Raw genomic sequence first — 25,301 nt, 5'->3', positions numbered from 1 at the left:
GGGCTTTGCACAGAGCAGACACCCAGTAAATGCTGTTGAATCGAAGTGCAAGTGCAGGCCCAAACAGCAGGGTGGGGAGCGCAGAAGCCAGAAGTTCCCATGGTTTTGAGATTTTGAGATGTGTGAAATGTCTGCAGAAGAGCCAGGGGAGCAGAGGTCTGAGCCCACGGACACACGGCGGCAGGCCTGGCCTCGCAGGCTCCCCTGCCCCGACCCCACCCTCATTAGGAGTCTGCATCCTCCCCTGGAACACCGGCAATGTCAAGGTGAGGCTGCAAATCCTCAGACCTTGGTGCCTCCCTGAGCCCCCTTACTCAGCAACCTTGTCCAGAGAGATGTGACTGCACCTGGCTTGGGGCGAGGGGGGAGCTGTTTGTGCCCTAGAGCTGGAGCCACCCTTCAACTGTCCTGAGTCAAAGCCCCTGGAGCGGGGCAGACCCTCAGGGACGTCCCCATGCACTTGTCAGTGGCTTTGTCAAGTTGTCATTCTCACTGATGAGTCTCTGCCTGACCTAACTCCTCCCTCTAGCCTCTGCCCTTAGGGCTCAGGGCTCTGGGTGCTTTGGGGGCTCTCAGGAACCTCTCTGGGTGAAGGCGGTGGCCCGGGAGAGCATCTCTGCCTCTTTCTACTCTGCTAGCTCTGCTTCCTACGTTTGGGGTCGGGGCCAGGGAAAGGGGTCCATTGAGCGCCGGCCCTTCCAAATGCCTTGCTGCTTCCTTCCCAACCAAGAGCACGCTATCCGGCACTTAGAGACATTGTCCCCAGTCTACGGAAGGAAGGGAAGCGAGGAAATGGGGATGGGAAAGGGAAGAGAGTGGGGAGGGACCCTCTACCAACCCTCCCGGGTTTCCCCCATTATCTACTGAAGAAAGTTTAAATCCTTTTTTGGTGTGCAGAACTCTCTCGCCAGGCTGGCCGGGCTGGGGAGTCTTGTCTCTGCCTCTCCTCACGCTGACCTGACAGCCGCAGGGTCTACACCAGCCTGCGTAGTCCCAAATGGCCTTTCCCCTCCCACTTGTGATGAGTTGCCCACCCTTCAAGGCCTCCTTCTGTTCTGAGAGATGCCTCGCTCCTCTCCCAGCTTCTGCTGCCTCAGCACATTCTGTCCGGAGCTACAGCACACCACTCCCGCCCTCCCTTCTTTCTTCCTCTCTCCCCTCTCCCTTTCCTTCCTTCCTTCCTTCCTTCCTTCCTTCCTTCCTTCCTTCCTTCCTTCCTTCCTCCCACCCTCCCTCCCTCCCTCCCTTCCCTCCAAAAGTGCTCACTGAGCACCTGTGTGAGCCAGGCTGTGCTTGGATCCAAGGATACCACGCGAAACAGAACAGACACCATTCCTACCATTATGGACCTTATAGACAGCCTTGCGGACAGCGACTGAGTTATGGGGGTAAAGAGCTCTAGCAGTAAGGGTTGGGAGTTATTTCAGGCCCACGCCCCCAGGATGAACGCTCTGAGTGTGTCTGTCGGTCTCCAACGGTGAAGAAGTGAAATAGCAGCTGAAAGCTAAGTAGCGGTTAACGAGGCCAGGGTGGGGTGCGGGGCCCCAAGGCGGGAGGGAAGCTGATATGCTTGAGGAAGTAAAAGAAAGCGGAGGAAGGTTGTGTCAACTCCGGGCTGTGGGCCTTGTAGACCGCAATGAGGAGTGTGGTCCTGCTCCTGTGCGGGATGGGAGGCGCAGATGGGTTTAGCCTGGTGGGGGTGGAGGGATGGGGACATGTCTGCACGTGGGGTGCAGGTAATGGGGGGGCAGGAGTGAAGGCCCGAGAGGCCCCAGGAGGCTGCTGTCGTGGTCCAGGAAACATGTGCTTGTGTCGTGGACAGTGGTGGGTGGACCGAATCAACAGGTAGGAAGTCAGACTGAGGGGCTCAGTGGCAGGTGAGCAAAAGGTGGTGTCCAAGATGGCTCCCTGGGCTCTGCCTTGGAGACTGTCCAAGCCCCCCACTAGCCTGGGACTTCCTCAATCTTATAGCCTCTGCACCCAGCATAGCATCTTACTAAGAGCCCGTGCAAGGGAAATCCAGACACCAGGGAACGAAAAGGGAACATCTCTCTCTTAGGGAATATCTCAGGTGTTAAGTTCAAGCCATTGTAGCCAGACTCTACAGAATTCTTGTAACAAGCAGGTACTCGAGAATGCACAAAAATCAGATCCCTTCCAAAGTGATAAATCAATGCTTTTGGAATGTGGGCAGCTAGGTGGGGCATAAGTGTTCTGTTCTCATTTTTGCAAGATAATAGTTCGAACTAGTAGTATTTCTCTGGGGAAAAACCACTATATAAACAAAGAAGTAAGCGCCGATGCAAAGATATTTTGAATGTATAAATTAGGGGTGCCTGGGTGGCTCAGTCCAACTTCGTCTCAGGTCACAATCTCACAGTAGGTGAGTTCGAGCCCAGTGTGTGGCTCTGAGCTGACAGCACAGAGCCTGGAGCCTGCTTTGGATTCTGCTTCGGATTCTGTGTCTCCCTCTCTCTCTGCCCCTCTCCCACTTGTGCACGAGCACACACACACACTCTCTCTCTCTCAAAAATAAAAAAATAAACATTTAAAAAAGAATATATAAACAATTCTTTTTACTTTTTATTTGTTTTTGAGAGACAGAGAGAGACAGAGTGTGAGCAAGTTGGGGAGAGGAGCACAGAGAGAGAGAGGGAGACACAGAATCCGAAGCAGGCTCCAGGCTCTGAGCTGTCAGCACAGAGCCCGATGCAGGGCTCAAACTCACGAACAGGGAGATCATGACCTGAGCTGAAGTCGGAGGCTTAACCAACTGAGCCACCCAGGCGCCCCTAAAAAAGAATATATAAATTATATATAATATGTTATATAATAAATATTAAAACGTATTAAATATTATATCATTTTAATTGCAAAAATAACTCCTTGCTGTGAAAAGCTCCAACAATATATAAGGAATGGCATCAAAATGAAGTGTCCGGTCTGACACCCCAAAGCTCTCTATCACTAAATGTAAACATTTTTTCCCATGGACCAAAACATGTTTTCCACTTAAAATTTTTTTTTAAATTTTATTTTAGAGAGAGAAAGAGAGAGCTCTTGAGCAGGGAAGAAGAATATATATATACATATACATATATATATGTATATGTATATATATATATATAGAGAGAGAGAGAGAGAGAGAGAGAGAGAGAGAATCCCAAGCAGGCTCCACGCTCAGCGTGGACATGGAGCTCGATTCCATGACTCTGGTGGAATCAGGTGTCAGATGCTCAACCAACTGAGCCATCCAGGTGCCCCTGTTTCCACTTTTAATAAAGATGAGATTGGGGCGCCTGGGTGGCTCACTCGGTTGAGCATCTGACTTCAGCTCAGGTCATGATCTCATGGTTCGTGAGTTCGAGCCCCGCATCAGGTTCTGTGCTGACAGCTCAGAAGCTCATTGCCTGCAGCCTGCTTCAGATTCTGTGTCTCCCTCTTTCTCTGTGCCTCCCCAATCATGCTCTGTCTGTCTCTCTTAAAAATAAATAAACATTTAAAAAAATATTTAAAGATGTGATTGTTCAATCATTTTCTGTGAATTGACTTTCTTCCCAGGATATCACAGTCATATGGAAGCATGGTTTAGGGTCATGGTCAAGCCCACAGGCTATGGAGCCAGATCACTGGGGGTTAAATCCTAGCTCCGCCAACCACCTGGGTAGGTGAGCAACATACCCCACTATGCCTCAGTTCCTTTGTCTGAAATAGCTCAAATTATGAAATCTTCCTCTTTGGGCTTCTGGGAAGATTATATAGATGTAAAACATGGAGAACAGTGCCTGGTACATACGTGATCTTCCCCCATCAGTGGGGACCCACCTCCTTAGCAACTTCCAAGTACAAGGTGGGCCAACATTATTCAATTACCCTTTGTTGACAGACATTTAAGTTGTTTCCGTTTCCTTTGCAATTCTAAACTTTTAAAAAATATTTTATTTATTTCTGAGAGAGAGAGAGAGAGACAGCATGAGCAGGGGAGGGTCAGAGAGAGACAGAGATACAGAATCTGAAGCAGGCTCCAGGCTCTGAGCTAGCTATCAGCACAGAGCCCCACATGGGGCTCGAACCCACAAATCGTGAGATCATGACCTGAGCTGAATTGGGATCATGACCTGAGCTGAGTTGGATGCTTAACTGACTGAGCCACCCAGGCGCCCCCTCCTTTGCAATTCTAAACTGTAGTTATCTGTGAAGTATCTTTAAATACACATCTTTTGTTCCCACTACAAAATGGCCTCAGTGCTCACTGCCACCTTCCTACTTAACCAATTTGAATTCCTGTTACAGATCCTTTTCCCCACTCTTTTGTCAATGCTGACAATTAGCAATTTTTGGTGTCCTCAAACCAGTGGATAAAATTTAAAAATCGTCTTGTTTTCATTTTTGTTGCCCATTTGTTGTTGTTATTCGTGAGATTGTCATTTTATGTGCTTATAAATAAGTTGTGTGTTTTTCCTTCAGTGAATTGATTCCATTTTACTGTTGGGCAGTTTCCATTGAGTTTATATCTTTCAGTTGTTGATTTGTAGAAGTTCTTTATATATGACGGTATCAATCTTTTGCTCTTTGCTTCAGTCGCAAAGTTTCTCTTAGCCATTTGTCTTTTAATGTTGTTTATGGTTTCTTTATACCAAAGACTTAAATGTTTGCTAATCTGTGTATCAACGGATAATTCTGTCACCTATCTGTTAATCTTTTTCTTATGGCCTTTGGGACTGGGAACTTCCTTAGAAAGACCTATCCTAACTCAATATGTGAAAAAAAATGTTTTTACATTTATCTCTTGTTGATTTACAGGCTTTAAAAATGTTTTGATTTTTAAACCACCTGGGATTTTTGTGCATGTTGTGATGTAATTTTTCCTCCTAAAATTGGTAGTCGTTGTGTCAACACCATTTTGCCCCACAAATTGTAACTGCCACCATTATTATAAACTAAGTTCCTATTTATATAGGATATACTTCAGGGCTCTCTGTTCTGTTTCCTCACCTATTTGGCCATTCCTCCATCAACACCTCATTTTTTGTTCTTTTTTTTCTTAATGTTTGATTTATTTCTGAGAGAGAGAGAGTGAGCAGGGGAGGGTCAGAGAGAGAGGGAGACAGAATCCAAAACAGGCTCCAGGCTCTGAGCTGGCCGTCAGCACAGAGCCCGACGCGGGGCTCGAACCCACGAACCGCGAGGTCATGACCTGAGCCGAAGCCAGACGCTTAACCGACTGAGCCACCCAGGCGCCCCACCTCATTTTTAATTCTTATAACCTTTGTTATATGTTTGATATATAACAGGACAGACTCCTCACATTATTCTTCTCTTTCAAAATATTCTTGGCTATTCTCGTATGTTTACTCTTATAGACTGATTTCAGAATCAGCATATCCTAGAATGTCAATAGGAACTAAGTTGGAGGAGAATTAATATCTTTTCAATATTGAGTTTTAACAATCATTTTCAGAAGATAAGCTGTTTCTCCATATATTCAATATTCACATATCTTTAATAAAGGTTTATAGCTTTTTAATTTTTTAAGACAGTTTTATTTTACTTTTTCTTTAACATTTATTCATTTTTGAGAGACAGAGACAGAGCATGAGCAGGGGAGGAGCAGAGAGAGAGGGAGGCACAGAATCAGAAGCAGGTTCCAGGCTTTGGCTGTCGGCAGAGAGCCCAAGGCAGGGCTCGAACCCATGAACTGCAGGATGACTTGAGCTGAAGTCGGACGCCCAACCGACTGAGCCACTCAGGCACCCCTATAGCTTTTTTTCATAATAAGTCCTGTAGAGTTTTCAATAATTTGTTCTGAGTGCTTTATAGGTTTTCTTATTAATATGATTTATAACCTTTTCTGATCATACTTGCTAATTTATTACTGCTGATAAATAGGAAAGCTATTGGCTTTTCCTGTGTGTGTATGTTTTCTTTCTGATTTACCATCCTATGTTAGGTTCTTTCATAAGCCACAATCATTTTTTAAGGTGTTGGTCTTGGAGGTTCTGAATGAATAATCATACCATCTAGGAATAATGCCATTTTGTCTCTTTTCATGTTGATGTGTACCACTTTTTTTTTTTTTCATCTTACTACTATGACTAGGTACTCCAAGTTTGTTTACTAATAACAATAGTATCAACTTGGTTTATTTCAATCTTGACTTTAAAGAAAATGCTTCTAATACTTTGCTATTAAGTTTTAACATTTGCTGTAGCTATAGATTTCTGATGGGACTTTATCAAGTAAGGATATTTTTTCTTTTCTTTTCTCTTTCCTTTCCTTTTCTTTTCTTTTTTTTTTTTTTTCTTTTTTCTTTTCTAGGGAGACACAGAATCTGAAGTAGGATCCAGATTCTGAGCTGTCAGCACAGAGCCCAATGTAAGGCTCGAACTCACAGACCGTGAGATCATGACCTGAGACAAAGTCAGATGGTATGCTCTACCAACTAAGCCAGCCAAGTGCCCCAAAAAGATGTTTTCTTTTCTGCTTTATTAATAAGAAGGTTTGTTTTTGTTTTTGCTTTTTTTCAAATCATTAAAAGGTATTGGATTTTATTAATTTTTTTATATCAATTGAAATGATCAGAAGTTGTCTCTTTGGTGTATTAATGTAGTAAATTTCATTAACAATTATCTTAATGTTGAACCATCCTTCTATTACTTAAATACACTGATCTAATTTGCAATATTTAATTTAGCATTTAAAAAAAATTTTAATGTTATTTATTTTTGAGAGAGAGAGAAAGACAGAGCATGATCAGGGGAGGAGCAGAGAGAGAACAAGACACAGAATCCGAAGCAGGCTCCAGGCTCTGAGCTGGCAGCACAGAGTCCAATGCAGGGCTCGAACTCACAAACTGTGAGTTCATGACCCAAACTGAAGTTGGGTGCTCAATTGACTGAGCCACCCAGGTGCCCCTTTCATTTAGGATTTTAAAAATCTTTGTCTATAAGCAAATTTAGCTTTTGGTTTCCTTCTTTGTTGTTCTATGCTTGTTCACTTTGGTAGCAGCATTATGCCAGCCTCGTGATATGAGCTTGTAGGATCTTACCATATAAAACCACACTGGCTTCATTTCTTTTCTGTGGGTAGATTTTACTTTTTTTTTTTTTTTTTAAAGCAATCTCTATACCCAACATGGGGCTTGAACTTAGAACCCCGAGATCTAGAGTCACATGTTCTACCAACTAAGCCAGCCAGGTGCTCCACTGTGGGTAGATTTTAAACTAGTTTTTTTCTATTGTTGGTGGTCTATTTAGGTTTGATAGTACTTTTTAAGTCAATTAAGATCATTGAAATTTTTCCTGAGAATTTCATCCAGATTTAATCCAGTTGTACGCAGTATTTTCTAAATTATTTAATAAACTCTGCTTCTTTTTTTTTTAAGTTTATTTCTTTATTTTGAGAGAGAGAGCACACATGAGTGGGAGAAGTGCAGAAGGAAATGGAGAGAGAGTATCCCAAGCAGTCTCCATGTTGTCGCAGAGTCTGATGAGGGGCTTGATCCCATGGACGTGAGCTGAAATCAAGAGTCAGACACTCAACCGACTGAGCCACCCAGGTTTCCCAATAACCTCTGTTTTCGTAATATTCTTGTTTCTAAAATCATCCGTTTGAGGGATGCCTGGAAGGCTCGGGTGTTAAAATATACAACACTGCATCTCAGGGTTGTGAGTCTAAGCACCATGTTGGGTGAGGAGCCCATTTTTAAAAACTAAACAATTAATTTAAAAAAATAAATAAGCAGTGCCTGGGTGGCTCAGTCAGTTAAGTGACTGACTTCAGCTCAGGTCACTATCTCATGCTTTGTGTGAGTTCAAGTCCCATGTCAGGCTTTGTGCTGTGCTGACAGCTCAGAGCCTGGAGCCTGCTTCAGATTCTGTGTCTCCATCTCTCTCTCTGCCCCTCCCCTGCTCATGCTCTGTCTCTCTCTCTCTCAAAAATAAATAAACATTTTAAAAATTAAAAAATAAAACATAAATAAAATAAGTCCTTTTCCCTTAATCAGACTTGTAAAAATTGTATCTATTTTATCAATCATCAGCTTTTGATTTTAGATACCTCATGTTTGTTATTTTATTTTATTGTTATTTTTACTTTTTACTTGATTTAGATCTATTTTTGCCTCTCTTTTTCTTTCCTTTTTTAAAAGTTTATTTATTTATTTTGAGAGAGAGAGTGCAGGTGAATGGGAGAGAGGCAGAGAGAGAAGAAGAGAGAGAGTCCCAAGCAGGCTCTGGGCTGACAGTATAAAACTCGACTCAGGGGCTCGATCATGACCTGAGCCGAAATCAAGCCGAATGCTTAACTGACCAAGCCAGCCAGGCACCTGCTTCTCTTTTTCTAGCATCCCAAACTGCGTGCTTAGATAACTTAGTCTCACTTTTTCTCATTTTCTAATAAGTGTGCATAAGATATTACATTTCCTTCCAATTATCACTCTATCTGCATCATATAGAACTTGGCATGTGGTGTCTGTGTTTTCATTAGTCTAAAGCGATCCACATTTCAGTTTCAATTTCCTATTTAACTACAAATTTCAGACATTTAGGTTCTGATTTCCTCTGTAATGCCAAGAGCTATTGCAAAAAGCACTTTAAATTTGCAAATGAATAGATTTTTTTTGTGTGTGCTGGATTTATTGTTAATTTCTAGTGTGAATGTTCTGTAGACCATTTGGGTCAGAAGTTTTCTGCTTGGGAATATGAAGATTTTCTTCGTGATCTATGATGCAGGGAATTTTAAACTATTTCATGGATATTTGAAAAGGAACATCTGTCCTTGGAAAGCCCTACAAGGACACAGATATCTACTGAATCAAGATTATTATTAAAATCTTTACTTTTTATCTAATTAATATATCAATTTCTGCCTATGATTTCATTATTTCCTTCTGGTTCTTTTCTCTACTCTTAACTTCTGAAGTTCCTATTTTGGTCCATGTCAAATCTCCTAGAGCTATTCTACATGTCATTTACTATCTGTTCATATTAACTATAGTGAGAATAGAAGAACAGTGATTTAACTTTAGAACCCAAATGCCACTGGGCATGTGAAATCATGGGGTGATTCATTGTGTAAGTACTGACCAAACGACAAATTTTAACAGGTTAAAAAAACAGCATATTTTGGGAAAAGCACATTGGGATGCAAGAGGTCCAATAGCAGAACACTGAACTTTAGGAAGCTAAAAAAGTCAGTTCAGCCAAATATTCGGTAAGCATTCTGTGAATGGGATAGGCACAGGGCAGTAGAAGCTATGCCCCGCCATTGTGGCCATGCCGATCTCTTGGAGAAATCTCTTGGAGAGATAGTACATGCACCAGTACAATATAGTTGAGTAACCAAAAGACAGCATACACTTTCATGCCAAATGAATGGCCCAGGCAGAGAGTGTTACAGAGTCTAGGGAGCAGGGAGGTGGGAGTTGTAAACACAAGATTGCTTATGTAGAAACCTAACCCAGCTGGCTTTAGCTGAAAAGGAATTTATTATCGACTCAGAGGTATCAGGTACCCCTTAGGCACCATTTAGGTTCTCTCGGACTCATCTTCTCTCCTTCCAGAAGCTGTGACCAGATCCACACAGGCTCTGACTAACTTCACAAGGGGAACAGTTTCCTCAGCTCACGCTGTGTCACTGGCCTCCTGCCTTGGGACTCCTCAGGTGACGTAGAGATGTGGGACCCTGCTTGTCGTCCAATATCCCAAACCCAGCAATGTGGGAGTGTCAACAGCTCATGATACGCGCCCTTTGACCAGTGGAAAATGGGAATTAGTGAGTAAATTCCTGGCCCTTTCTTTTCTTAGATGGTTTGTCCTTGGGATGCAGTTTGTGCAGCTTCTTGGAGGACTGGCCTATGGGGGTCAAACAGTTGTACTCAACAGTGGCTGGCCCAATAATGCAACCTTGGGTTGGTTCCCTCTTCTTTGCCGCTTTATTTCCTTTGGCCTTCACTCCTGCTCCCTAGTATTTCACTTCCTGTTAAAATGGCAGCACAGAACCCTTTACTCAGGCTCTGCTCTTTGTGGGGAAATCCATGCTTAGACATCCTGTAACTGAAAATCCAGGTAGAGGTGATGTAGGGGCTCAAAGGCTGTTTTGGGTACTTGGTTTTCCTCCATGTTTTGCCTGTATTAGCTGAGTTCCCTAGCAGGTTCTCTCCTGATGGTACTAAGACAGCCCCAGGAGCCTCAACAATGGATGCTTCCAGGTTCACATTTCATGGGAAAGAGTCCTTATCCCCAATACCTCAAATACAATTGAGAGTTGCTGATTCTGATTGGCCTAATTAGGTCAGTGCCCATCCCTGAACCCATCACAGTGGCCAGGAGAATGCCATGTTCCAGTTGTCTTCAGCCTAGATCTTAGGACCCAAAAGAAGGAGATGGGGGGGGCGGGGGGGCAGGGGAGATGCTTAAATAGAACCTGGGACTGTTGCTGGAGGAAACAGGAATGGATAGTGACTAAAACATCCAGCACAGACAGAAAAAGTAGAGATAGAAGGAATGAATTTTCCTGGAGCTCCAGTAGAATTTTCCATAGAAAATTTTGAGGTTTTCCAGAAACCAAAAGCTTTTGGCTTATACCCTGCCATAGAATTGTTCCCTTTTCTTTCATACCAAGATGGGTAGAAATACTGGTCTACAGGCAGGGTCTATTTCCTCCCCAAAAGATAAAGTATTTCATCTTCAAAATAATAGAACAACTGAAGAGTACTCTGTTGAATGATAAAAGCAATTAAGCATAGACTAATAGGGCGATTCCTGTGTACCAAGCACTGTACGAGGCTCTGGGGTTCTAAATAAATATGTTCCAAATAAATAAATAAAATATGTTCCAAACAGAATTCTAACCATGTCATTTCCCTGCTGAAAAATCACTTGATGTCTTCTAGTCTATTAAAGCCAAAATTCCTGATTTCCTAACTCAAGACCCTCAGTATCTGGCTTCTGCCTATCCAACCTCTTCTCTAGAGTCTCAGTACCTTTCCCCTTTCTCACATGGTCTGTGTTCTTTCATTGGATGAGGCAACTACAGAGCAAAGCCGTCAGTCAGTCAATATTGATCGATGGCAAGGTCCTACAGAGCTCATGTGCAAAGACAATAAAAAACTTGGAATCAGTCCAACATAGGAGACAAGACATAAACACGTGGAAAGTAAGATAACCTAAGAATTAAGTAACAATTGAAAACACCAAAGCATAAGGTTCTGAGAGATGTTTTGAAGATGGAAATGACAGAGTTGGTGACTCTGTAGATGAGAGAAGAGGGTGTCAATAATACCTGTTTATCATTTATTAGCAATTTCACATATTTCTCACTTGAACTGAACCAAATTTCCACTGGATAGAAGAAGCAAAAAAGGAGGAAAAGGAGGAGATGAGGAGGGGAGAGGTTGGGAGAGGAGGGAGAGTGGGATGAGGAAGAAGGGAGGGAGGAAGGAAGAAAATGCTAACATCCATGTAAGGTTTCACAGTTCACCAAGCATTTTTTTCTTTTGTATTGTATTGTATTGTATTGTATTGTATTGTATTGTATTGTATTGTATTGTATTGTATTGTAGGAGAGAGTGAGCATGCGAACAGGGAGAGGAGCTGAGGGAGAGCGAGAAGGAGAGAATCCTAAGCAGACTCCATGCCCAGCAAGGAACTCCCATCTCTTGACCTTGAGATCATGACTTGAGCTGAAATCAAGAGTCAGATGCTTAACCCACTGAGACACCCAAGTGTCCCAATTCACCAAGCATTGTCACAGGCATGATCTCATTAGATCCTCACACAGCTCAGAGGGAGTTAGTGCTTCTATTTGTTACGCGAAGGCTGAGACAGTGCAGCCATACCCAGCGAGCCCCTGGCAGTGCGGGATTTAAACAAATTCTCTCATTTCAAGTTCCTACTTTTTCTCCGCTGCTATAGCTGAGACGTTGAAGAAGTGGGAGCTGCCCTGGGTACATCCTATGTCAGAGCAAGAACATGCAAAGTCAAAAGCATGTTACCAGGAAACAGTGTGACATGTGTCAGAAGGATCGAGGAGAAATGAAATTGAGTAAAGATCTCTAGATCTGTTTTGTTTTGCCTTTTTTATTTTTAATTTAATTTCATTTGAGGGGTAGGGGAGAGGGGAAGAGGGAGGGGGAGAGAGGGGGAGAGAGAGAGAGAGAGAGAGAGAGAGAGAGAATCTCAAGCAAGCTCCATGCTCAGCACTGAGCCCCTTGCGGGGCTGGATCCCGTGACCCTGGGATCATGACCTGAGCTGAAATCAAGAGTCGGACTCTAGGGGCGCCTGGGTGGCTCAGTCAGTTGGGCACCGGACTTCGGCTCAGGTCATGCATGATCTTGCAGTCTGTGAGTTTAAGCCCCACATCAGGCTCTGTGTTGTCAGCTCAGAGTCTGGAGCCTGCTTCGGATTCTGTGTCTCCTCTCTCTCTGCCCCTTCCCCACACACTCTCTGTCTCTCTCTGTCTCAAAAATGAATTAACATCAAAAAAATTTAAGGAAAAAAAAGAGTTGGACACTCAACCGACTGCCCCACTCAGGTGTCCCTGTTGTGCCTTTTTTTCATTTTAGTGTTTATTTATAATTTTTGAGATGGAGACAGAGCATGAGCTGGGGAGGGACAGAGAGAGAGGGAGACACAGAATCTAAAGCAGGCTCCAGGCTCTAAGCTGTCAGCACAGAGCCCGACATGGGGCTCTAACTCACTAACCGCGAGATCATGACCCAAGCCGAAGTCCAGTGCTTAACCAACTGAGCCACCCAGGGCCCCTTGCCATTTTTTTTTTTAAAGCATTGATAACCTTTCAATCAGGCCAAACACTACAAAGTCTAAAATAGATAAGAAATCAAGGTTCTAGAGGAGCTTGGGTGACTCAGTGAAGCATCCAACTCTTGTTTTCTGCTCAGGTCATGATCTTGCGGTTCACAGGTTTAAGCTCCACATCAGGCTCTACTCTGACAGTGTGGAGCTTGCTTGAGATTCTCTCTTTCTCCCTCTCTTTCTGTCCCTTCCCTGCCTCTCTCTTAAATGAATACACTGAGAGAAAGAAAGAAAGAAAGAGAGAGAGAGAGAGAGAGAGAGAGAGAGAGAGAGAAAGAAAGAAAGAAAGAAAGAAAGAAAGAAAGAAAGAAAGAAAGAAAGAAAGAAAGAAAGAAAGAAATCAAGGTTCTACAAAGAGGTGAAAGACCCATACTCTGAAAACTATAGAAGACTGATGAAAAAAATTGAACATGACCCAAAGACATGGGAAGATATTCCATGCTCATGGACTGGAAGAACAAATGTTGTTAAAATGTCTATACTACCCAAAGTAATCTACACACTTAATGCAATCCCTATAAAAATACCCACAGCATTTTTCACAGAGGTAGAACAAACAATCCTAAAGTTTGTATGGATTCACCAAAGACCCCAAATAGCCAAAGCAATCTTGAAAGAGAAAAACAAAGCTGGAGGAATCACAATTCTGGACTTCAAGGTATATTATAAAGCTGTAGTGATCAAAACAGTATGGTACTGGCACATTCTATTTCAATGAAATAGAATAGAAAACCCAGAAATAAACCTACCTTCAACAAAGGAAGGAAAAATATCTCGTGGGAAAAAGACAGTCTCTTCAACAAATGGTGTTGGGAAAACTGGACAGCAACATGCAAAAGAATGAAACTGGACCATTTTCATATACTACACAAAAATAAATTAAAAATGGATTAGAGACCTAAGTGTGAGACATGAAACCATAGAAGAGAGTACAGACAGTAATTTCTTTGACATTGGCTGTAGCAACTTTTTTCTAGATAGGTCCCCCGAGGCAAGGGAAACAGAAGCAAAAATAGACTATTAGGACTACATCAAAATAAAAGCTTCTGCACAGCGAAGGAAACATTCAATGAAACTAAAAGGCAACCTAAGCAATGGGAGAAGATATATGCAAATGACATACCTGATAAAGGGTACCCAAAATATATAAACGAACTTAGAAAATGCAACACCCAAAAACCAAGTAATCCAATTAAAAAATGGGCAGAAGAGGGGTGCCCGGGTGGCTCAGTCAGTTAAGCCTCCAACTTCGGCTCAGGTCATGATCTTCTGGTTCGTAAGTTCAAGCCCCACATCGGGCTTTGTGCGGAAAGCTCAGAGCCTGGAGCCTGATTTGGATTCTGTGTCTCCCTCTCTCTCTGTCCCTCCCCTACTCGCACTCTGTCTCTGTCTCTCTCTCAAAAATAAATAAATATTTTAAAAAAATGTTTAATGAGCAGATGACATGAAGAGACATTTCTCCAAAGAAGACATCCAGATGGCCAACACACAGGTGAAAAGATGCTCAACATCACTCATCATCAGGGAAATGCAAATCAAAGCTACAATGAGATATCGCCTCATACCTGTCAGATCGCTAAAATCAACAACACAAGAAACAACAGGTGTTGGTGAGGATGTGGAGAAAAAGGAACTCTCCTGCACTGTTGGTGGGAATGCAAACTGGTGCAGCCACTCTAAGAAAGAGTGTGGAGGTTCCTCAGAAAGCTAAAAATAGAACTACTCTATGATCCACTAACTGCACTACTGGATATTTACCTAAGCAATACAAAAACACTAATTCAAAGGGATACACGCACCCTGATTTTCATATTAGCATTATTTACAATAGCCAAGATATGGAAGCAGCCCAAGGGTCCATAGACAGATGAATGAATAAAGGTGTGTGTGGTGTATATTTACAATGGAATATTATTCAGCCATTTTTTTATGAAATTTTGCCATTTGTAACGACATGGATGGAGCTAGAGAGTATAAAGCTAAGGGAAATAAATCAGTCAGAGAAAGACAAAGATGATATGATTTCACTCATATGTGGAATTTAAGAAACAAAATAAATGAGGGGTACCTGGGTGGCTCAGTCTGTTAAGGGTCCGACTTCGGCTCAGGTCATGATCTCATGGTTCCTGGGTTCGAGCCCTGCGTCGGGCTCTGTGCTGACAGCTAGCTCAGAGCCTGGAGCCTGCTTTGGATTCTGTGTCTCCCTCTCTCTCTGACCCTCCCCTGCTCATGCTGCCTTTCTCTCTCTCTCAGAAATAAAACATTAAAAAATTGGAAAAAAAGAAACAAAATAAATGAGCACAAGGAAAAAAAGAGAGGCAAACCAAGAAACAGACTCTTTACTACAGAGAACAAACTTAAGGTTACCGGAGGAGATCTGGGGCGGGGGGGGGGGGGGGGGGGCTGGAGGATGGTTGAAATAGGTGATGAGAATTAAGGAGTATAATTGCTGTAATGAGCACCGGCTGATTAAAATAGAAACTTAAAAAATTAATAGAAATAAAAAGTAAAAAGTAAAAACCATCTAGAACATTTGGGCAAGTTCTCAAATGAAATTTAAGATCAGAATCATGTTCAGCAACATATTTGGCACACAGTATGCAAGATGCTCACATGAATTAAAGAGGAAAAATGCAAAGACTTCTCATAGAAATGTGGAGAAAAGGCACGGCTAGAAAATTGTGATAAATATGTGAAAACATGTTCATCTTACATACCATCAAAGAAATGTAAATTAAAACATCAAAGAGATATCATTTTATCAAATAGCCAAGAATAGGAAAAACATCTTAATGGTCAATGCTGGCTAAGATGTAGTGAGATAGACATGATTATACACTGGCAGTGTAAAATAGTACAATCTTTCTGGAAAGTGGGTTGTCATTATGTATTAAGAGCCTTAAAAATATCCTTTATGCGGTGCTCATTTGGTTAAGTGTCCGACTCTTGATTTCAGTTCAGATCATAGTTTCACAGTCTTGACACTGAATCCCATGTCAGGCTCTGCACTGGGTATGAAAAGATTCTCTCTCCCTCTCTCTCTGCCCCTCTCCCCTGCTCACACTCTCTTTGTCTCTCTAAAAAAATGTTTAAGGGGCGCCTGGGTGGCTCAGTCGTTTAAGCGTCCGACTTTGGCTCAGGTCATGATCTCACGGTTCGTGGGTTCGAGCCCTGCATCGAGTTCTGTGCAGGCAGCTCAGAGCCTGGAGCCTGTTTCAGATTCTGTGTCTCCCTCTCTCTCTCTGCCCCTCCCCCGCTCATGCTCTGTCTCTCTCTGTTTCAAAAATAAATAAAAACCATAAAAAATTTTTTTAATGTTTAAAAACTATCCCTTCTCTTTGATATCCAGTAAACACACAGGACAATCCAAAGAAATAATCAGATATGTAGTTAAAGATTTATATATAAAATGCATGCATTGATAGATGAATGAAAAATACGTGATACACACACACACACACACACACACACAGGCACACACACACAGAGAATGATACTTGGCCATAAAATGACAGAAATCTTGCCATCAGTGATAACACGGATGGACCTAGAGGGTGTTATGCTAAATGAAATAAATCAGAGAAAGACACATGCCACATGATTTCACTTATATATGGAATCTAAAAAACAAATGAAAAAACAAACTAAGCAGACTCTTAAATACAGAGAACAAACCGGTGGTTGCCAGAGAGGGTTAAGGGGAGGGAGTGAAATAGTAAAGGGGATTAAGAGCTACAAACATCCAGTTATAAAATAAATCAGGGGGATGAAAAGTACAGCAAGGGGAATATAGTCAATAATATAATGACATTGTATGGTGACAGATGGTGACTATATGTATGATGAGCAATGAGTAGTGTATATAACTATGTGTGTAACATACCACTATGTTGTACACCTGAAAATAATCTAACATTGTAAGTCAACTATACTTTGGGAATAAATTACTAACCTACAAATTCATTGACATTCCTCCTTTCAGAGGTGGCAGGAGAGGGGTGGGGGACTCTGCACTTTCCTCTGCAATCTAGACAGGCTTCCGATTACTTCCGCCAATGGCATGTGGCAGAAATGGTGCTTTGTGACTTCCAAGGCTGGGTTGTAAAAGGCCACGCAACTTCCACCGTGGCCCTCTTAGAATGTTCGCCCTTCAGAAACTCCCTCTTGAAGTGCTTCCTCTGAGAACCAGCTGCCATGCTGGGAGAGGCCCAAGCCACAGGGAAAGTTCAGGGGCCATATGTAGATGCTGCAATTGACAGTGCCGACTGAGGCCAGCCTTTGGATCATCCCAAGCCAGGAACTAGACAGGTAAGTGAAGAAGCCTCCAGATAGATTCAGGCTGTTCAATTCAGGAGCCCCTGGCCACCTGTGCTTATTTAAATTTACACTTAATTAAAATTCAATGAAATCTTTAGCTTCTCAGTCACTCTGGCCACATTTCAAGTGCCCAACAGTCACATGGGGCTAGTGGCTTCCTAGTGGACAACACAGACAGAGCATGTTTCCATCATTGGAGAAAACTTCTATTAGACAAATCTGCTCCAGATGATTCTTGGGATGTTTGAGTCTTCCTGGCTGAAGTTCCAGATGTTGTAGAGCATAGAAAAGCCATCTGTCCCCTTTACCCTGTCGGAATTCCTGGCCTGCAGGATCCCAGAACATAACAGAGTGGGTGTTTTATGCTACTAAGTTTTGGATGGTTATGTAACGTTAGTAACTGGAATAAGTCCCTTTGATAAGAAGAGCAAAGCTTTCTCGGAAACCCTCCCAGCCAACTTCTGTTTACACCATTTTGGCAGAACAGTGTCACGATGCTACCTCCACTGCGATGAAGCCTGGGGAAATGTGTAGTTAGCTCTTATAGCTTTGTGTGTGTGTGTGTGTGTGTGTGTGTGTGTGTGTGTTCTCTCTTTCAAATACAATATATATTGTAGGGCCATGTATCTCTTTCCTAAACTAGAATTTTGTGTATGCAATTCTACTTGAATGTGTAGAGCTGCGTAGTAACCGATGCAATCAATGCTTTAAATTTACATATCATTTTAATAGAGCATTTTCCATTTTTCTTAGCATAGGGTACAATAGGTGAAATCTATAACTCATATTTAAAGTATTCTAATACTATTAGTTCACAGAGGCTTTGAATAAATTCTTTGCAGGTAGAATGTTATAAACACTGTATCATTCCCAGAATCTGCAATGTAATCTCTGCCTGAGATCAAAATCCTCATCCTTGGCTAATGGGAAGAAATTCAAAGGTTTGGTCTGGACCGTTGTTCACTAAGATACTAGGGAGCAAGCAAGTTATAAGGGCACATTCTCCTCTTGGACCAAGTTGCTTCAGTGGAATTGCCTGTTACAAAGATAAATGGGTTTGTTCCGGGTTATCTAGTTATCTTTCAATTACAAATGTCCATGTTCCCATCTCTTTAAGAGAGTGTATGGCCCTCCTCCGTTAACCCATATGAAACCCATATGAAACCACTCTGAGGTTTCCTCAGTCATAAGGGTGTCACTTCCTTTGAAAAATGTTTAGGAAAGGGATGCCTGGGTGGCTCAGTCGGTTAGCTGTCAGACTCTTAGTTTTGGCTCAGGTCATGATCTATGGTTCGTGAGTTCACGCCCTGTGTCGGATTCTCTCTCCCTCTCTCTCTCAAAGTAAATAAAATAAAATACACTTTAAAAGGGGGGGCGGGATGTTTAGGAAAGAATTGGTTTCCTTGGTTTTTAATAACTCAATGACTATTTTATAATTGCTCCTTATCAGCCCTATTAACATGTGCACGACAGTCTACAAGAAATGAATGACAATGATGATAAAAACGTCATGTTTGTATGCTAACTTTCAAATAAAGATAAAAATTTGATTCTCTAGAAGTGAAATAAGCCTCAATAAGTACACATCAGGAGATGGTGACTCTCCTGTAATCTTCAGTTTACAAAGAAACAGAATGAGAATTACAAAGCTTAGGACACATCCGTCAGAAATCAAGGCGGGTGTGCGTGTGTTTGTGTGTTGGAAAGGTATGAATCGGTTTCCCTTTTATTTTATCTTAAAATAACTATATTATTTACCTTAAAGGCATTGAGTTTTAAATGTGGACTTTTTTAATTGAAAGAGATGTTGGAGATTATGTAATCCAACCCTTCTTATAGATGAGAGAAATGAAGGTTGATAGAAATGGGTAGAAGTCAGATACCTGCCCTTCAGTACTTTGCCCAGTATCCCGAGGAACCTCCACAGGTGTGTGTGTTTATATTTGCTTTGAACCATCGTCATATCCTTGGGCTGAGCTGCAATAACTCTGACAGTTCTGACATCTAAACTTTTTGTTTAAAAACTGCTACTGATAATTAATCAGAACCTATCAGATGACCCCTCTAGATTTTTAAGCCTGGGATTATAGATTGAGGATATTCAGAAAAGAGATTTGTGCCTTCCCTTTGAGAATTCTTGAAAAGTGTAGATAAGGTGGACAAAATTGCACTTCATCTGTCTTTGGTTAGACATTTTAATCTCAGCCAAGCCTCATATACTCCTCTAGTTATAGTGATATATTTTCCAAATTACAAATCAAGACGCATGGCCTCACACTCGGTCCTGCAATTCTGGATGTTCCGTATAGTAATATTATTTGCCTAATGGTAAGAGAAATTACGTTCTGGAGCACATGAAAAATGAAGTGCTTCTCTTGATAAACCAGTCCCCCGATTTCCCATCTTGTTTCTTGTCATTTCTGTGCTCAACTAATTGTAAAATTAAAGAATAACTCATTTTTTATAACAGATGGAAGGAAGGCTCATTAGAGTAAACAAAAAGTTACAATTGAGCAAAAAGTAAAGAAACACGGGAATAATATATCTTGATGCAGAGAAAAGGGCGTTTTAATTTAAAATGCTTCCAAAAAATAAAATAAAATAAAATAAAATAAAATAAAATAAAATGCTTCCATACTTTCACAGTCAAATCCCACGTTCCTTGTTACAAAAATCCAAAGACTAAAAAAATGAGTCATGGAGTAAAACTTCTATGTTCTTAGACTGCCTGAGTTTTAGGAATCTGTACAATACACATTAAATCGACCATCTGACCACTCCCACCCTCCAACCGTTTTACGAATCAATCTTCCTTCCACCCTCCCGCCACAATGGCGACTTCAGAAATATCCGAAATATCCTTTATCAATTCGGTTCCTTCTAAAGGGGACCGGGTTGGAGGCCCGAGGGCACGGGAGTCAGAGCGGAGAAAAAGGCTACACCCGGATTTTGCAGGCGTGAAGCGTAAAGCCTCTGGGCCTAACACCTAAAGCGGGAGTGTGCCGGGGGAGCACAACTGGTCTACACAGCCGGCTCCGCGGACACCCCAATCTTTGAGGAGTTGCGATTTAACTTCCTTATAGCAGGTTGAGAGTTCAGGCCCCACAGTTTTAAGAGGAAGGCGGAGCCCCAACTGGTGTTTTTCCAGGAAGCACTTCTTGAGCGCAGAGGAAAGGGGAGAGAAGGCCAAGCGCCGGGCGTTTCATTCATTGCTCCTCTTTCTCCCCCTCCCGACCATCCCTCCCCCTAGACTTTCTCTCCTCTTTTCCCAGAGCGAGTTTGACGTCTGTCTCCTGGATACCAGACAGCCAATCGCCTAGTTGCTAAGGGAGAAGCGCGGCCAATCAGGCGTCGTTGCTACCTGTGAGTAATATTTTTAGCCAAGAGGGACGCTCGGTTCCACTCCCACTGTAACTCCGTGTATTGCTCTGCTGCAGGTTGTGAAAAAGGGCGCTTAGCCGCCTCCCTGGAGTCCCCCTCTTTCCCCGCTCCCCGTTTACCCGCTCATATTTCAACCGAAGATTATCTTCAACGTGCATTACAGGAAGGCGCCGTGTTTATTGTGTGTATTTATGTTAAAGTACACTTGAATACACGCATGCACATATATATATATATATATATATATATATATATATATATATATATTTAGATACGTACGCAATTTGGCACGGAGGCCTGGGTTGGGACCTTTGGAATAAAATGTGATTCTTCTTACGGTCTCAAGGCACCCCCACGTCCGTGTTGCCGCTGGATCGGACGTGGAGGTCTGAGGTGGGACGCAGAGGCAGTTAAACCGTCACCTGGGCGGGAGGTGTGGCCAGGTGGGCTCTCTTCCCCGCCCCCAGCCTGGCACGGCCGCTTTGGGTTCTGCTGTTGCCACTCTCTGGGTGGCAGTTGGCCTAGGCCTCTGCGGCGATTAATGTTCAATTAATCGGGTGCACGAGTCCCCGTCACAGTTCGCCCTTTCGCTAGGCTCTCCTGGGTGCACTGGAGGCCGATTGGGTAGCTCGTCCACAAGTGGGATTTTCCTGGGCCACAGCCCCACTCGGGTAGTGCATTTTTTTGTAAACTGTCCCCTCCCTCTCGAGGCCTCGGGCTCTCCTCCCGTTGTTCCCCGCCGCCCCGCCACCTGCCTCGCTCCCCTCCCCCCTTCTCTACGGTGCTCTCCGCCCAGATTTCGCGTCAGCCGCCCCACCCGCCACCGTCGCCCTCACTGGCACGTCTGTCCCCCAATCCCGTTCCCAGCTTTCTCTTAATCCCGCCCACAGTGACTACAGGACGTTAGTTCATTGGCCATCGTGGAGCCCGAGGGGTGTGGCCTTGCCCACCCGGTCCTCCGCCGCCCGTCAGGACATGGGCAGGCGGGACTTGACCAATGGCGTCGGGGGGCAGGGCAGGGGCGGAGCCGCTGCTGAGGGTCTGGGGTGCGGGGCCGGAGGGCGGGGAATGGTTACGCGGCCCGGAGCTGTGTGACGCGAGACGGGCGCGCGCGCACCCCTACGGGAGGGGATGGGGGCAGGGAGGAGAATATAAAACGAGAGGCGGGGCGCGCGCCGCAGCAGAAGGAGCGAAGCTCTGGCCCGGCGCGCAGTGGGCACACTACGGGGACGCTGGGCCGGGCACCGGGCTGTGTGGAGAAGCGAGCGCGCTCGCCTGACCCGTCCCCGCCACCCCGAGCCACAAGGGCCGAGGTCCTGAGGCCCGCGCCGAGGCCCCCGTCCTCCGCTCGGCGACGCCGTCTTGCATTCAGCCAGCTGGCCGCTGCCGACCCTCCCGAGCCCCCGCCCTGCCGCCCCTTCTCCCCCGCCCAGCGGCCGGGTCTGTGGTGGAAGCAGCCAGTAAGTATCGAGGGGCGGCGGGCGGGGTCCGGAGGCGGAGGGGCTGCAGCGGCGTCGAGCCCCCGGGCCCTCGGGGCCGGCGGCGGCGCGGCCCGGGAGCGGAGGGGAGCGGCTCCGAGGGGCCCCTGCGCGCCCGGAGCCCGGAGGCGGGGCCGGCCGGCGCGTCGGGCTCGGCCCGGACCGGGAGGGTGAGCCGGGAAGGGCGGCCCCGGGCCGAGCTGCCGGGAATCGGGGGTTGGGGCGCCCGGGAGGAGCGGCGAGCTCGAGGGGGGCCGCTGGGGTCCGCGGGGCCGGTGGCCGCCGGGACCGAAAATGGTGCGGGGGAGCCGGTGCTCCCGAGCTCTGGCCGGGTCCCAGGAGCCTCGGGCGGGGGGCGGGGGGCGGGAGCGGCGGGTCAGGTTACGGAGGGGGGAGGGGAGCGGCTGACCCGGAGCGGCCGGCGCCCCGACCTGCCCGGTGCCCGGGCCGGAGTGGCTGCTTTGCCATTTCTCGTGGCCTTCCTCCTCCTCCTTTTCGGAGGAGACTTGTACTCTCCTCCTCCTCCTCCTCCTCCCCCCCTCCCCCCCTCCTCCTCTTGCTGCTGCTGCTGCTGCTGCTGCTGCTGCTGCTGCTGCTGCTCCAGCGCTTGGGCTCCGAGGGCTGTGAGCAGAAATCTAATGAGACCCAACTGGCTGTTTATGTAATTCTTCACACTCCTGTCTTAAGGCGTTGCTTAAAACTACCTTCCGCGGAGGCTGAATTTCGCTCGGCTGCACCTTCAAGCAATTTGGCTTAATCAGCTGCCTTTGCCGGCACCCAGGCTTTGGGCTCGCAGAGTGTAGTTTGGGGGCCGCCGGGGATCCTTTCCCTTTGTCACCACGAATATGGAAGATGGAGCAGATGGATTAATACCAGCTTGAGTTTTAAATGTCCTTTTAAATCAGCCTCCGTGTACAAATAGATCCCTTTTGCAAATATCTTCTGTTTGCCCTTGATCTTTTCTTATCCCCACCCAGTGCTGATCCAGCAAACGTTTTAAAGGTCGACCTTATCGTACGAGCCTCACCGGCTGTTCTCTTATCGTTAAGGAGGGGGCTGGTTTTGAAAATCCGAATAAAACTCAGAAACCCTCCCCTTTAAAGAGCATAATCAATAGAGTTTTGAAATTAATTGTGTCTTTTGTTACACTGGCTGCCAAAGAGAGATTTTCAGACTTAGAAAAATACACACTGAAAAGAAAAAGCACAGAGAACCTCGATTATTACATTGTGTGCCCTTAGTATATTCAAGACGGCAGCGATATGGGATAATTTGGTTCATAGTTCTGGCGCACAAGGATGACAGTTTAGCATTTAGTATTTTTAATTTTAGCATCATGTACTTTGGAAATCAAAATAATTTCCCTAACTTCTCAAATGTCTAAATGTTTAACAATACAGCAGATTGAAGCAGCGTAAACCCAGAATGAGTTGAAATTTAGAATTCACTTCTAAATTGGTGCCCAGGAATATGATCACTTTCTAAAACTGGTATATATGTGTGTGGAGGTGGGTGGACGGGTGTGTAGAGTAGAGTTCCCAATAAACAATCTTGTGAGAATTGAAGAAAGAAATGCACTACACGCGCTAGAGAGATACTGTTTTTTAGAACTGTATTGTGTGGGAGGGGGGAGTAAATAATAGGGTCAAAAATATTGTTTTAACTGTAAGTCCTAAGGTTTCCCAGGAGATGTTGAACTTTAATAAACAATTTTCTATCGTACGCTCCTTTATTTTGATTCTATTTTTCTGACTTTCTACCCTGTTAGACTTTTTTGAAAGTGAACTCTGGGGGTAAGAAGAGGTTGTGGAACTGAGATTTATCTTATTTGGACACGTTTGTTTTTGTTTTGTGTTTTTTTTTTTTTAAGGAGCAAGACCACTCAAGGTGAAGGATCATCTACAGAATACCAGCACTCTGAATGACAGTTTGTTTCTCTGCCACAAACTGAACACTTTAGCACGCACGCGTGTGTGTAAGGGGGAGTTGAAACACAGAGCTCACTTGTGGCATAGCAGCTATGCAGCTTGAAATCCAAGTAGCACTAAATTTTATTATCTCATATTTGTACAATAAGCTTCCCAGGAGACGTGTCAACATTTTTGGCGAAGAGCTTGAAAGACTTCTGAAGAAGAAATATGAAGGGCACTGGTATCCTGAAAAGCCATACAAAGGATCAGGGTTTAGATGTATACACATAGGGGAGAAAGTGGACCCGGTGATTGAACAAGCCTCCAAAGAGAGTGGTTTGGACATTGATGATGTTCGTGGCAATCTGCCACAGGATCTTAGTGTTTGGATCGACCCGTTTGAGGTTTCCTACCAAATTGGTGAAAAGGGACCAGTGAAGGTGCTTTATGTGGATGATAATAATGAAAATGGATGTGAGTTGGATAAGGAGATCAAAAACAGCTTTAACCCAGAGGCCCAGGTTTTTATGCCCATAAGCGACCCTGCCTCATCAGTGTCGAGCTCTCCGTCGCCTCCCTTTGGTCACTCTGCTGCTGTAAGCCCTACCTTCATGCCCCGGTCCACTCAGCCTTTAACCTTTACCACTGCCACTTTCGCGGCCACCAAGTTCGGCTCGACCAAAATGAAGAATAGTGGCCGCAGCAACAAGGTTGCACGTACTTCTCCGATCAACCTTGGCCTGAATGTGAATGACCTCTTGAAGCAGAAAGCCATCTCTTCCTCAGTGCACTCTCTGTACGGGCTCGGCCTGGGCAGCCAGCAGCCACCACAGCCACAGCAGCAGCCCGCCCAGCCGCCCCCGCCCCCGCCGCCACCCCAGCAGCAACAGCCGCAGAAGGCCTCTGCGCTCTCTCCCAATGCCAAGGAGTTTATTTTTCCTAACATGCAGGGTCAAGGTAGTAGTACCAATGGAATGTTCCCAGGTGACAGCCCCCTCAACCTCAGTCCTCTCCAGTACAGTAATGCCTTTGATGTGTTTGCGGCCTATGGAGGCCTCAACGAGAAGTCTTTTGTAGATGGCTTGAATTTTAGCTTAAATAACATGCAGTATTCTAACCAGCAATTCCAGCCTGTCATGGCTAACTAAAAAAAAAAAATGTATCTTACGAGTTCAAACGCACGGGCCCAGGGGGGATTTTTTTTTTCACCTCCTTGAGATTTTTTTTTTTTTTAAACTTATAGTAAGGATACATTCAAGGCTTGGTGACAAAATAAAACCTGCATCATTTTTCATTTGCCAACCAAGCACAAAGTTATTTTATACTGACTGTATATTTTAAAGTATACTCTCAGATACGGCCTCTTACAGTATTTAAGATATAGCAAGGACATGGCTGA

At 44.4% G+C, this 25,301-nt stretch overlaps 1 protein-coding gene across 1 annotated transcript; it reads left to right on the top strand.

Annotated features, from left to right (window-relative positions):
* Positions 1–21,675: 21,675 nt before the first annotated feature.
* Positions 21,676–25,060, top strand: TOB1 (transducer of ERBB2, 1). Its single transcript, XM_039227945.1, has 2 exons — positions 21,676–21,974; positions 23,863–25,060. Exon 2 carries the CDS (start codon positions 24,013–24,015, stop codon positions 25,048–25,050), a length of 1,038 nt encoding a protein of 345 aa, XP_039083876.1. The 5' UTR covers positions 21,676–21,974; positions 23,863–24,012; the 3' UTR covers positions 25,051–25,060.
* Positions 25,061–25,301: the final 241 nt, after the last annotated feature.

This window comes from Hyaena hyaena, unplaced genomic scaffold (genome assembly GCF_003009895.1).
Source record: "Hyaena hyaena isolate Hyena2069 unplaced genomic scaffold, ASM300989v1 scaffold_29, whole genome shotgun sequence".
Taxonomy (NCBI): domain Eukaryota; kingdom Metazoa; phylum Chordata; class Mammalia; order Carnivora; family Hyaenidae; genus Hyaena; species Hyaena hyaena.
This window is presented reverse-complemented; position numbering and strand designations above follow the sequence as displayed.

What these genes read in the sequence shown, in the direction of transcription:
- TOB1 (XM_039227945.1), top strand. Translation starts at nt 24,013, where the DNA reads ATGCAGCTTGAAATCCAAGTAGCACTAAATTTTATTATCTCATATTTG.